At 39.5% G+C, this 15,018-nt stretch overlaps 1 protein-coding gene across 6 annotated transcripts in view; it reads right to left on the reverse strand.

Moving 5' to 3' along the window:
* The window catches only part of SLC25A26 (solute carrier family 25 member 26), a 161,442-nt gene that overhangs the window by 144,239 nt on the left and 2,185 nt on the right, over positions 1-15,018 (reverse strand). For 4 of the 6 annotated variants that reach the window (XR_495282.3, XM_038003688.2, XM_007984916.3 and 1 more), the window contains exon 2: positions 1,092-1,248. The exons of the other annotated variants lie outside the window; for them this stretch is intronic. Coding sequence is in view for 2 of the 4 variants with exons in the window: in XM_007984916.3 (XP_007983107.3) it covers positions 1,092-1,248 (157 nt within the window). In the remaining 2 variants the exon portion in view is untranslated. The remainder of the gene's footprint in view (positions 1-1,091; positions 1,249-15,018) is intronic. 6 annotated transcript variants of the gene reach the window in all.

Raw genomic sequence — 15,018 nt, forward strand, 5'->3', positions numbered from 1 at the left:
TTTTGTGGGTGTGTCTTATGTGTGGTGATTTTTTTGTTTTGTTGCTTTAGTTTACTTTTGGAGGCCACTAGAGGCATCCAACAGTAAACAATTAAAATAAGTATCTGCAAACAGTATACCAAGAAGCAGATTAAACAAAACAGATTACACTGACTAAAGAGTAAGAGTGTCATAAGTCACATAACATGACTTCAGAACCAAAACAAAAGACACTGGAAGGAGAGTATCCAGGAGATCATTAGTGAGAAACACTTGCATCATCTAAGAACAATTTAATTAGGATAGAAATGTTTAATGCCTCCTAGGTTCACCTGCTCTCTAAGATGCTCCAAAGCAGCTATCATCAAACCTGACTTCACACTGGAGTCACCTTGGAAGCTATTAAAACTCCTGATACCCAGGCAAAGCCTAGACCAATTAAACTTCTAGGGTGACACAGGACATCAGTACTTTTTAAGGCTTCCCAGTAGATTCTAATGTGCAGGCAAAGTTGAGAATGATTGTTCTGAGGAATCACAACATTAAAATAACACTTTAAGGATTCTAGCTGGAAATTTTAACAACAAAAACCATTTTTTAAAGATTGCTTTTTTTTTCCTATTACAAATATATCGAAATAGAATCTATAACACTATCTGAGTCAAAAATAATGGGTTAGGCCCGGCACAGTGGCTCATGACTACCATAATCCCAGCCTTTGGGAGCCCAAGGTGGACAGATTGCTTGAGCCTAGGAGTTCAAGACCAGCCTAGACAACATGACAAAACCCATTCTCTACAAAAAACAGAAAAATTAGCCGGGCATGGTGGTGCGCGCCTGTAGTTCCAGCTACTTAGGAGGCTGAGGTAGGAGGACGGCTTGAGCCTGGAGGTCAAGGTTGCAGTAAGCTATCATCTCACCACTGCACTCCCACCTGGGCGACAAAGTGAGACCCTGACTAAAATAAATAAAAAAGAATAACAACAGGTTAAAGAAGTAAATTCAGAAGATAAGCTTCAACACACAAGGAATTCTATGTGGGTAAGACCACACACCATTCTGAAAATCCAATCTTATCACGGCTTTACAGAAGTGAGAATATAATTTTTTACCATTAGGAAAGGATCCAACAGCAGCAGAAGGAACACCAGCATATATTCCACGAAAACCACCAGCCTTATTAAATCCTTGGGGACTCTGCAGCCTGGTTTTAATGGTATCCAGAGGAAATAATATCAAGTCAACAGAAACACCTGCTACCCCACCAGCCTTTGAAAAAAAAGAGGGAAGAAAAAGAAAAAAAAAAAGGTTACAACAAAATAAGCCCTCTGCCACTTGGGTGTAAAGATAGGAAAAAGACAGTCTTTAAAGCACATTTCTCATTCCTTTCAGTCCACAACTTCTGCAGCACAAAGTGTTACCTTCAGTCTAAATCTAGAAGTTTTCCTGAGAAAATAGCCATTATTGTGCTATATTTTTAAGTTGTAAACTTTATATTAAATTTTCTTTTTAAATCAAATTTTAATAAAAAAATTTTTAAACAAAATTTAAATTCATTGTTAATACAGTACTCACATGGTTCAAAATGCTAAAAAAAAAAAAAAAAAGGCCAGATGTAATGGCTCATGCCTCCCAGCAGTATGGGAGACAGAACTGGAAGGATTACTTGAGGCCAGGAGTTCGAGACCAGCCTGTGCAACACAGTGAGACTTCATCACTACAAAAAATAAAAAATTAAGCTGGGGATGGTGGCACATGCCTGTAGTTCCAGCTACCTGAGAGGCTGAAGAACAAAGATCACTTCAGCCTAGGAGTTCAAGGGTTCAGTGAGCTATGATCCTGCCACCGCACTCCAGCATGGGTGACAGCAAGACCCTGTGTCTTAAAAACAAATAGCCAACAAGAACAACAAATAAACTTCAAAAAAAGGTCAACAGCTCAAAGTCTCCTTCCAACCTTGTTCCTAATAACTCAGGTAAACCACTTTTATTGGTTTCTTGCTGTATCCTTCCAAAGTTACTTTAAACATACACAAGCATGTATGAACATATAGTTTCATTTTCTTTAAAACGAAAAGATGATGTACAATATGCACTATTCTGTACTTTTTTTTTTAAACAATTTATCTTTATTTTTTCACATCAGACCAAATGTTATACTGTTGTCTTAACCAATAAGCAGTGAATCCGAATTGACTCCTTTCAGACTGGAATTTTGAAACAGCTTATGATCTCTGTGAATCTGGATCTGTATTTTAATAATCACACATCTAAGAACTCATATAGTATTATCTTCGGCTTTAAATGTATTTGAAAATTCCTTGATAATTTTTTAATCAAGTGAATAAATTGATTTTTTTAAAGAGCTAAATGTCTGAAGGAAATTAAAATCTGGTCCAAACTAGTAATCTCCCAAGAGATACCATGTTGCTTTGGGGAAGCTGTACTTTAAAAACTGATTAATTCCTGCTAAATGGATTTTGGGGAAAAAAAACTGATTAAGAACTAACTCTGTACCTCATGATTATAGTGACACGTATGTAGAATATGTTTAAACTCGTTACACCTTAGTCAAAGAAAACAAATTGAAAAAATATGAACACAAAGAGCATCAAAGAAAGGCTAATACATATGAATCCTCACATGTGTGATTATTAAAATACAGATCTGGATTCACAAGGATCATTAGTTGTTTCAAAATGTAGGTCTCAAAAAAGTCAATACACATGCACTACTTATTAGTGAAAAAGACAAAAACATAACATGTGTTCTGATATGAAAAGATCACCCAGATCGAAAGGCATCATTTAAAGATGTGAGTTAAAATCAGTTTACAGTAGGCAGACAAATGCACTATAAAGAGGAAACTTTCCTATACAATTTTTTAACTGAATTGCTAATTTTTGCCATATTTTGAAATCAGAACCATGTGAATACATCACCTATTCAAAAAGTAAAAATATACATTTTAAAACTATACATTTCATGACAAAGGAAAAAAAAGAATCAGTATTATTCAAACATACAACCGAAGTTCAAACTGATTGTTTCCATCCTTTAAGTTTACAAAATGTGCAGATGCCACAAAGCTTAGTACCTAGCAAATACTATCTGCTTTACTTACCGCTCACCATAAAACCATTCCAGGAGTTAACTGGAAAAATGAAATACTTTAATGATAAATCCAATACCTATTTTCAAATTAACTAGCACAGGTTATTAAAAATTAATTTACCCTAGACAAGTACATTACTACAAATAGTAATACTATACTTCATGATCAGCCCAAAGACATGAAAGAAGCCCAAAGACCCTGAAGTTCTACTCTGCAAATTACCTAAGAAGACGTCACCCAAAAGGGCACAGAGATGTGCCAATACAGAAACTAAGTAGTACCAAAAGAATATCCAATAATGTGGGATTTCTTTCTGGACATAAAGGTGGCCTTCCCTAAGTCATGGGAAAAAGTTCACAAGTAATGCAGGAAAACAAAAAGGCCAATCGTCAAAATTCTTCTTACTTCTTGTTTCAGGATTTTTATAAAATTCAGTAAGTAGAGCCAGGCACGGTGGTAAGCACCTGTAATCGCAGCTACCTGGGAGGCTAAGGCAAGAGGATCGCTTGAGCCCAGGAGTTTGAGATTACAGTGAGCTATGATTGTGCCCATGAATAGCCACTATGCTTGCCTGGGCAACACAGGGAGACCTCGTCTCTAATAATAATTTGGTAAGTAAACATTTTGCCTGCCTCTTCGTTTTCTCAAAATACAGAGAGAATAGAATCCTGGTGAAAATGTCTCATGTGACTAGATTATTTGAAAACATGCTGCACTTCCCTCTCATTTTCTCTTTAATCTTAGGAGAGGATTCAGAGAAACACTATCTACTGCTAAATTTTAATCAATAATTACTCTTTTAATCCAGTTGGCTACTTTACATGTATTGATTCTCTAACCTTTCTTTCATCACAATTCTTAACTTCTGAGGAAAAAAATGACCAGATTCAATCTACTTGTCTGGTAAAACATGACTCAAGGATTACTAATCGCTTCTATCGATTACAAACTTCTATTTAACTCAAATGTCATTTAAATTCATGAGACTGAAAAAAAAAAAAAAAACAGCTAACAGAGAACCTGAAGAATACCTATATATTTAGCCACACAATCACATACTTCAGATTTAAACAAAAACCTTAATGCCTATATCAATATTGTTTTGTATGTAAATAAGTAAAAAATATATAAGCCAGTAACAACCTAATTATAAAGAACTCTATCAAACTCTTATTCTTTAGCCTGAAAATTTTATTTTGTTATAATCATTTATCAGAAAGTTATCAGGCAAGTGATTCGTTTCATAATTTATGATAGCTTATACTGAAAAATTTTAACTAGAAAAAATCCAAAGAAATAGGACATAACCCAGATAACCAGCAAATCTTGCTAGAGCATCACAATGTATTGAGACCTCAATATCTTATAGATAAAATATATGTCTCTACCTTAAGTTAATAAATGTATGAAGTGTTGGCAGGCTGTAGAGAGGAAGTGCCTAATTAGTGCTCTGCAATTACTCTGAGAAGTGATAGGTCAGAATTACATGCCATAAAACTGTTTTTCTCTAAAGGAGGAGGGCACACCATAAAAACAGCATCACCGCTGTCCCTCTAGGACAAAACCGAATCATCTGCGCAATTTAACTAAGCAAAATCAACACAGGTCCCGGGCCTAAATGACAGCTAAGAAGAACCAGCCTTAATATTAACATGGCTTCTCAAGGGAAACATTTCCCTGACAGTCTCAGTCTCCTTCACAATGAAGTGGCCGCCCATGACCTGAATCACCATCTTCCTCACTGCAGAACTGCCACTTCTGTTTTCTGACATACTTGTCGCCTTCCCTACTGCCCATTCCTTCTCCCTGCAGTGCTCGCTGTCTCTCTGTACTAATCATTTTCATAAAATCCAAATTTCATCTTGCCACTCTCCAGCCTATAAATCTTCCAAACTTTCCAACAGCCCCGAGGATGAAGAAAACCCTAGCACAGCCTTCCAGGCTCTGGAAATTCTGGAGCCCCTCCAGCTCCCAAAACTTGCACTATGTGCCCTTTGCTCAGTCCTTTCTTTCCACTTGGATCTTTTCCTCTAAATCATCTGATCTTCCTCATTTCAAGGACTTCGTACAGATGCCTCCTAATCTCCAGTTCAGGTTTAGATCCTCTTGCCAAGCACTGAACACAATTTTAATTACATAGTTTTGCCTCTGACCATTTGTTCAGTACCAGTCCAATTAAACCATAAGATCTTTATCTGTTTTGTTTACTAATATGTTCCCAGCACCAGCACATATTAATGGGAGGCACTCAATGGCTCTAATAAAGGGTTACTATCTATATTTTAGAAGGCACTAAAAAGGTACACTGAACTTTTTTAAAAAATAGCAAAAGACAGGACCAGGCAATTCCCAAAAGAAAAATATCAATGACTAACAAAAATTTGAAAATATGATTCTCCATCATTAATTATCAAATAAAAACAAAATGTTTTCCCAATTAGAAAAAATTTAAAATATGAAGAATGGGTATGGGCACTGTTAATGAAAACATTACCATAATCTACTGGAGGACAATTTGGCAAAATGAACATTTTAAATTATCAAACCCTTTGACCCAGTTAACTTTATTTTTAAGCATTTCTTCCACAAAAATACTTGCACAAATATACAAGAATGTCTACTACACCATTTCTGTAATAATAAAAAAATTGGAAACAGCCTCAAAGTCCATCCACTGGGGTCTTGTTAAGTAAATTAAGTTATACACAAATAATGAATTGCTACACAGCCTTTAAAACAACAAGGTAGGCTGGGTGCAGTGGCTCATGTCTGCAGTCCTAGCTGCTGGGAGGCTGAGATGGGATGCTCACTGGGGCCCAGGAGTGTGAGGTTGCAATAAGCTATGATCACGCCACTGCCCAGCATTCCAGCTTGCGCAACAGAGCAAGATCCTGTCTCTAATTAAAAAACAAAAAAATAGGTCAATCCATACTTATTGGCACAGAAACATACACTATATTCTTAATCAAATTAGCTATAAAACAAAACATGCTGTATAATCCCATCTTAAAAAAAGTGTAACTATTTGTATATGCACAATTAGAAATCTGGAAGCATAAACGGTAAATTGCTAGAAGTTATTGCCTCTGTGGAAAGAGATTCAGGATGAGAAATATTACTACTATCTTGTTAATCTTTTATTTGCTCAAGTTTTGTAACGAATATTACAAATATATAAAAGCTAAGCCATTCAAAATTAATGCTTCCCCTGGAAAAAAAAAATCTCTAATTTACTGGTTGTACTTGATATATAAAAGCCACTCAGCAAATGGTAACTAAGAACCTCAACCCACTTACCCTAAGCTGCCTCCTCTGCAGCTTCACCCTCTATAAACCTTGGAGTTTTTAACCAATCTGACTACTCGAACATCTCAAACATGTCCTGAAACAACTTCTTTGAGATGGAGTCTTGCTCTGTCACCCCAGTCCGGAGTGCAGTGGCATGATCTCGGCTCAGTGCAACCTCTGCCTCCCAGGTTCAAGAGATTCTCCTGACTCAGCCTCTGGAGTAACTGAGACTACAGGCACACACCACCATGACTGGCTAATTTTTATATTTTTAGTAGAAGCAGAGTTTCACCCTGTTGGCCAGGCTGGTCTTGAACTCCTGACCTCAGGTGATCCACCTGCCTTGGCCTCCCAAAGTGCTGGGATTACAGGCATGAGCCACTGCACCCAGCTGTTTCCTCAAAAATTCTCATTCCTGTGCTTTTGCTTAGGTTTTTCCCTCAGTCTAAAATTCCTCCTTTTTTTTTTTTTTTTTTAGACAGAGTTTCGCGCTTGTTGTCCAAGCTGGAGTGCAATGGCACGATCTTGGCTCACCGCAACCTCCACCTCCCAGGTTCAAGCAATTCTCCTGCCTCAGCCTCCTCAGTAGCTGGGATTACAGGCATGAGTCACCACACCCGGCTAGTTTTTTCTATTTTTAGTAGAGATGCGGTTTCTCCATGTTGGTCAGGCCGGTCTCAAACTCCCAACCTCAGGTGATCTGCCCGCCTTGTCCTCCCAAAGTGTTGGGATTACAGGCATAATCCACCACGCTCGGCCTAAAATTCCCTTCTAATTCTTGTCTCCTGCCTATTGCAGCCAGCAGACCACCATCGCCTCCACCTCAATACATACACACATGCCCCTGACAAAATCCTCTTGGTTCTTAAGCTGCAACCCAAAGCCACATTCCTCATAAAGCCTTTCCCAATTTTCCAGTCAGAATTAAATGCTATGTCCTTGACTCTAGCATATAACGTTGTTTATATTTCGCTTTTGGTACTAACCATGATGTCTGACATGAAGATCCTTCAGAGTAGAAACCAAATCAGTCAGTCACCTCTGCCTTCCTAAATCTAACCCAGTGTCTCTTACGTAGCAGGGTTACTAAAATAGAAACGTGGGATGATGAGATAACACTTTGTAAAAAGATGAAGTGTTCAGAAGAAATCTTGCAGTCAAGCACTGCTTGGTGGTCCCTGTTCTGGTCTGCCACAGCACCTGTGACAACCAAAAGCCAGGGTTAGCTATCAGCTGCTATTCTTCCCAGCATTCCCCAGCCGCCCTGACCACTTTGTAGAATATTCAGGGGGACTTCTCCAGAAACCTCTGCTTACTATTACCTCCTAATGGAAAGAACTGTGTATGTTCAGTTTTGTTTTGTTTTTAGTGAGAGTATTCTCAAGAATACAATAATAATGGTTCCAGAATCTGACTTGATTATTCTTCCATTTCTCCAGGAATTATTTCAAATTAAGTACTGCCTAAGAACACAGCTTTGGCATCAACCAGATCTAACTTCATTTTCAACTTGGTCTTTGTACTAGTCTGTTGTCACACAGCTATGAAGAAATACCCGAGACTGGCCAGGCACGGTGGCTCAAGCCTGTAATCCCAGCACTTTGGGAGGCCAAGATGGGCGGATCACGAGGTCAGGAGATCAAGACCATCCTGGCTAACACGGTGAAACCCCGTCTCAACTAAAAAATACAAAAAACTAGCAGGGCGAGGTGGCAGGCGCCTGTAGTCCCAGCTACTCGGGAGGCTGCAGCAGGAGAATGGCGTAAACCCGGCAGGCGGAGCTTACAGTGAGCTGAGATCTGGCCACTGCACTTCAGCCTGGGCGACAGAGCCAGACTCCGTCTCAAAAAAAAAAAAAAAGAAATACCCGAGACTGGGTCATGTATAAAGAAAAGAGTGTTTAGTTGACTAACAGCTCCGCATTGCTGGGGAGACCTCAGAAAACTTACAATCATGCCAGAAAGCAAAGGAGAAGCAGGCACCTTCTTCACAGGGCAGCAGGACATAGTGACTGAAAGAGGGGAAATGCCAGACACTTATAAAACCATCAGATCTCATGAGACTCACTCAACATCATGGGGGGAATCGTCCCATGATCCAATTACCTCCACCTTTGGTCTCGTCCTTGACACATGGGGATTATGGGGATTACAATTCAAGATGAAATTTTGGGTGGGGACACAGCCAAACCTTATCAGTCTTCTTAGCAGAACTATTTAACTTCTCCAAGCCTGTGTTTCTTGACACATGAAACAGGGAAAAGAAAACAGGGAAAAGAGTACCTACACTTCACAGTTTTTGAGAATTAAATAAATAAGAAATAAACACAATTAGATGAACCTGTTATACGGTTAGCTAAATGCCTGGCCCTTAATCAAGTATCAATAAACAGGAACTATTATTTTTAGAATTATGTTACTATAAACATCCTTCAAAGCTTGCTGTTACCAATACTGACATGGAAATACTAAAAACCATGCAAAAGCCTAGAGTACTTTACCAAAGACTGAAGATGACATTCCTATATTCAACTCAATTGACAAATTCATATATTAAAATCTGTAAATTCAAATTTTCTCTGGCAATAATGAATTAAAAGCTCTTTTCAAATTCTGCTCTCTGGACAAGAATCCCCAGTGAACTGACTCAACAGAAACCAAATCATGCAGTGCATGACAGGAACATTCAGCATCAACTTCAAAAACTTAAGAGAAATACTAGTGTTCAAATTGCTTTATGATTCTTGTATTCAAACTTATATGTTAATTTTTTAAGTAAACTATAAAATTGTACCTATATGACCTCAGCTATGAAAAAGTTGCATACACACTTTTAAAGTGCTCAGTAAACAGTTAAGTTTTACCAGCAAGTGGAATTACATAATTAAGTTTTGTATAGCATCTGCCTCCTACTAGACTCTAAATCCATGAAGGTGGGGGACCATATTTTTGAGGAATTAACTCCAAATAACAGAGCAAAGGCCAACAAATGTATCTGGTTAGGCGTGTAAAAGCTGACTTGTGGGGGTGAGGTAATTGTGGGTGAAACTTTTCTCTTTCCTTTATTTGGAATTTAATTAACGTTACTCAAATTTTGTCTGTATTACAAAAGATTTAATATTTAAAGCAACTTTCAACATGTAGTAGTAAGGTTTGGAAATGGTAACAAAAGCACATTAACAAGTCACTTACAGCTAAGTTATCAAATACTAAAACTTCCCAAGTATGTCTTTCTTAAACAGGAAGAAAAATGAGGGAAAAAAAGGTAGTCCCATCTCTGGGTACTAGAGATGCACAAAAAAATGCCTCCATCACAGCGGTGGTTCTCAACTGTGGTCCTTGCATATTGGTGGTCTCCAAGCAGTGCTTTGCATGCTCCACGGGCTGAGCAAAATTTGGAATATACTTGTGTTTAGATAATTTCTTGCTCAACACAAAAGCAAGCAAAAAGGGAAGACTTGCTCACTCTGACATAAATGCCAAAAAGAAACAAGTCACACAAGTCCTGAGAAAGAGAAGCATAATTCTCAATTTCTTATAAATTTGGAGATAATCTTTACTTCAAAGATACCCTTTACTACAAATTGAAAACTAGGAGGCCACTATCCAGAAAAGACATGAGGCAAAACAAGAACAACAAAAAAACACAGAAAACCTCTCTTAATAGTATACCCAATACTTTATTCATATTACCTTTCTTCACTCCACCCAAGAACCCCTCCCATCATAACCCATATTGTTCCCCTCAAGTCTCCTACTGCCTGCCAGTGGTTCTCAGCAGAAGTGTAGGTCCAGTGAGAAGACACCCAAGTATTATGAAAAAGTTCCCCAGATGACAGCCAAAAATCATCTAACTAAAAACAGGAAAAGGGGGGGAAAAAAAAAAAAACTGCAAGCAGTCCTCACTTTGCATGGTACCTACATACATGAATTTCAGTTACCATGATTTACTTAAATAACATGAATCTCCCAACAACCCACGGCAAATTTCAGTTACCACAGCATATTAACTATGAGTAACTGGATAAAGTGTAAACGTTACCACTTGTTCAGTCTACAAATCACAATGCAATTAACAGAAGTCACTGTATATTACTTAGTTCACGTACAGACAGCAAAGCAAATAGTTGTGTTACCTCATCTCCCAGTAATACATGCACAGGTCATTTTATAAAAATAGATAGACAATTGATGAACAAAGATGAAAATGCAAAAACAAAATGCAAAGTGGTAACACAAAGTTAAATGAAAATCAAACATCAATAATGTTACAGAAGAAACAGCTGGCCATGGAAATACTCACACTGCTGTCATTAATCTAGATAAGTAACTAGAAAAAATAAGTGAGAGCAAACAACATAAATGAGGAAAGTAGTTGCAATGAAAAGGATGAAAATGTCCCAGAGTAAGTTATGCCAGCAAGTCTTCACAATAAAGGAACTCACAACATGGAAAGCACAAAAAATAAAATGTTAGAAGTTGATCCGAACTGAGAAAGCAGTATGACAACTTGCCAAGGCAGAAAAAGATGCTTCATCTGTAATACATAATGAGAACACAAGCAAATGTTCAAACTACTATTGATAAGGTTTTGTCCAAAAAATTGTTATTAATGTTTCTAATGTTTTTAATTACAGTGTACTAAGTAAATATCAGCTTTGTAACTTTTCCCCTATATATTTACAACCAAAGCGTTTTTAATGTTTTGACAAAAATTCTTAGGGTCAGCCAGGTGTGGTGGCTCATACCTGTGAAACCTCTCTCTACAAGAAACCTCTGCCTACAAAAAAAAAAAGTTCTAAAAATTATAACAACAACATGGGCTGAGCTCAGTGGCTCATGCCTGTAATCCTAGCACTTTGAAGCCGAGCCAGGAGGATTGCTTGAGGCCAGTAGTTCAAGACCAGCTCTGGTAACATGGCAAGACCTTGTCTCTACAAAAAAAGAAACTTTTTAATTAAAAAAATTAGCCAGGCGTGGTTGGTGCATGTCTCTAGTCCCAGCTACTCAGGAGGCTGAGGTGAGAGGATCACTTTAGCTGAGACAGCGCCACTGCACTCCAGCCTGGGCAACAGAGCAAGACCTTGTCTCAGAAAAATAAAAAGAACACATATGAAATGGTTTGGCTCTGGGTCCCCACCCAAATCTCATCTTGAATTGTAGCTCCCATAATTCCCACATGTTGTGGGAGGGACCTGGTGGGAGGTAACTGAATCATGGTGGCAGGTCTTTCCCATTCTGTTCTGGTGATAGCAAATAAGTCTCACAAGAACTGATGATCTCATAAAGGGGAGTTCCCCTGCACACGCTCTCATCTGAAGCCATGTAAGACATGACTTTGCTCCTCCCTTGCCTTCTACCATGATTGTGAGGCCCCTCCACCAGCCATGTGGAACTGGAAGTCCATTAAACCTCTTCCCTTTATAAATTACCCAGTCTTGGGTATATCTTTACCAGCAGTGTGAGAACAGACTAATACAGTAAACTGGTACCCAGACTAGGATGCTACTATAAAGATATCTGAAAATGTGGGAGCGACTTTGGAATGGGTAACAGGCAGGGTCTGGGACAGTTTGGAGGGCTCAGAAGACAGGAAGATGTGGGAAAGTTTGGAACTTCCTAGAAAATTGAATGGCTTTGACCAAAATGCTGATAGAGATATGGACAATAAAATCCAGGCTAAGGTAGGCTCAGATGGAGATGAGGAACTTGTTGGTAACTGCAGTAAAGGTCACTCTTGCTATGCAAAGAGACTGGCAGCATTTTGCCCCACCCTAGAGATCTGTGAAACTTTGAACTTGAGAGAGATGATTTAGGGTATCTGACAGAAGAAATTTCTAAGTCGCAAAGCATCCTAGAGGTGACAGAGCATAAAAGTTTGGAAAATTTGCAGCCTGATGAAGTGGTAAAAAAGAAAACCCCATTTTCTGGAGAATTCTAGCTGGCTGCAGAAATTTGCATAAATAACCAGGAGCCAAAAGTTAATTGACAAGACAATGGAGAAAACATCTTCAGGGCACATCAGAGACCTTCATGGCAGCCCCTCCCATCACAGGCTCGGAGGCCTAGGAGGGGAAAAAATGGTTTCCTGGGCTGGGTCCAGGGCCCTCCTGCTGTGTGCAGCCTCAGGACTTGATGCCCTGTGTCCCAGCCATGGCTAGAAGGGGCCAAGGTAGAGCTCAGGTCATGGCTTCGAAGGATGCAAGCCCTAAGCCTTGGCAGCTTCCACATGGTATTGGTCCTGTGGGTGTGCAGAAAACAAGAACTGAAGTTTGGGAACCTCTGCCTAGATTTCAGATGATGTATGGAAACGTCAGGATGTCCAGGCAGAGGTGTGCTGCAGGGGCGGGGCTCTCCTGGAGAACCTCTACAGGGGCAGAGTGGAAGGGAAATGTGGCTGCCCCAATAGGGGAGTCCCCACCAGGGCATCACCTGGTGGAGCTGTGAGAAGAGGGCCACTGTCCTCCAGATCTCAGAATGGTAGATGCACTGACAGCTTGCACCCTGTGCCTGGAAAAGCCACAGACACTGAATGCCAGCCCATGAAAGCAGCCAGGAGGGGAGCTGTACCCTGCAAAGCCACAGGGGCAGAGCTGCCCAAAACCATGGGAACCCACCTCGTATACCAGCATGACCTGGATGTAAGACATGGAGTCAAAGGAGATCATTTCAGAGCTTTAAGATCTGACTGCCCTGTTGGATTTCAGACTTGCATGGAGCCTACAGCCCCATCATTCTAGCCAATCTCTCCCATTTGCAATGGGTGTATTTACTCAATACCTGTAACCCCACTGTATCTAGAAAGTAATAAACTTGCTTTTGATTTTACAGGCTCATAGGCAGAAGGGACTTGCCTTGTCTCAGATGAGACTTTGGACTATGGACTTTTGAGTTAATGCTAAAATGAGTTAAGACTTTGGGGACTGTTGAGAAGGCATGATTGGTTTTGAAATGTGAGGACATGAGATTCGGGAGAGACCGGGGTGGAATGATATGGTCTGGCTCTGTGTCCCCACCCAAATCTCATCTTGAATTGTAACTCTTATAATTCCCATGTGTTGTGGGAGGGATCTGGTGGGAGGTAACTGAATCACGGGGGTGGGTCTTTCCCATGCTATTCTGGTGATAGTGAATAAGTCTCACAAGAACTCATTGTTTTATAAAAGGGAGTTCCCCTGCACATGTTCTCCTGTCTGCCACCAGGTAAGATGTGACTTTGCTCTTCCTTTGCCTTCCACACAATTATGAGGCCTCCCCAGCCATGTGGAACTGTGAGTCAATTAAGACTCTTTCCTTTATAAATTATATTACCCAGTCTCGGGTATGTCTTTGTTAGCAGCACGAGAACAGACTTACACAATGTAATCCTACCACCAAAAATACTTAATGTTATTCTGGGGTATTTCAATCTGGCTTTTTTCCCCCATGAATGGAATAGGTTTTAAGATAGCTTTAACTAGGCACAAGCAAATGTACATATATGCAATGTTTCCCTCTTAACTTTATCTCATAAGCATTTTCTATGTAATTATAGTACATTCTCTTCACAAGCACTATTTTTTACGGCTGCAGACTAGTCCAAGAAACGGGTTTCCCATTGTTTGCCTAATTCTTCCCCTCTGTCCCATGTTTTAGTAGCTTCTGTCTTTACTGAGTTAAATGTTATTAATATAAATAGCTTTAGGTTGCTAATACTTAGCTCCAGTTGCTTTCCTAAAAGTATACACTGATCAATGTACACTTTGAGGATTTTGTTTCTGGGTAGCCCACTCTGTGCTCCAAATGAAAACTAACATCCCAGAGGCTCTCCACTTATTCAGTCCTCTTCATGAAGCTTTAGGAAGGGAGCATTTCAACATCTGCTACTTGCCAGGCTCTGCTGTGCATGTGTAATGTTATCTCATTTAATTCTTCCAATCCAAGTTTCAAGACTTCAGCGATCATCTCGGCTTTTCATTCATTCAAAGTAGTACTGAGTGCTTATATAGTGCCAGGTACTGGTAACACAGTAGTAAGCAAAACCAAACTCCCTCAGGAGTGTTTACCCTGTCTCAAAGGCACTCCAAGACATTAAAAAGTAGCCACTCCATTTCTGTACTACTCTGATAACAAAACATTTCAATAGCTTCCATTACACTTCAGAAGAAATCCAAATTATTTTCCCTAGCCCACAAAGCCCCACTTCAGCTGGCTTTGCCTACCCCACCCATACCATCCCCTGCCATGTTATCCTTACCCATTAGGCCTCACCACTTGAATACGCTAAGCTCTTTCCACTTGAGCCATTCCCCATGACTGAACCTCCCACTCCGATCATCAAAAATTCAAGCCCCTTCCCATCTTTTAGGTCTTAGCTGAAATGTCACCTCTTCATGACTTTCCTTGGTCACTCATCATCTAAGAGGTTCACCAATATTTCCCTACTCTGTCACATCTTCAGTTCATTTCTTTCCATAGCACTTATTCACTGCAACTGTTTTGTCGGCCTTTCTTCCCTACTTGAAATGGGGTTATCTGCCACTGTATCCACAAAGCCTACCACAATACCCAGTGGGCAGAATACATGGAAACTCAACCATGTGCTGAATGAATAAAATGTTTTTCCTTTACCTGGAATGATATCTAGTTTCTTGAAACT

The sequence above is a fragment of the Chlorocebus sabaeus genome, chromosome 22 (assembly GCF_047675955.1).
Source record: "Chlorocebus sabaeus isolate Y175 chromosome 22, mChlSab1.0.hap1, whole genome shotgun sequence".
Taxonomy (NCBI): domain Eukaryota; kingdom Metazoa; phylum Chordata; class Mammalia; order Primates; family Cercopithecidae; genus Chlorocebus; species Chlorocebus sabaeus.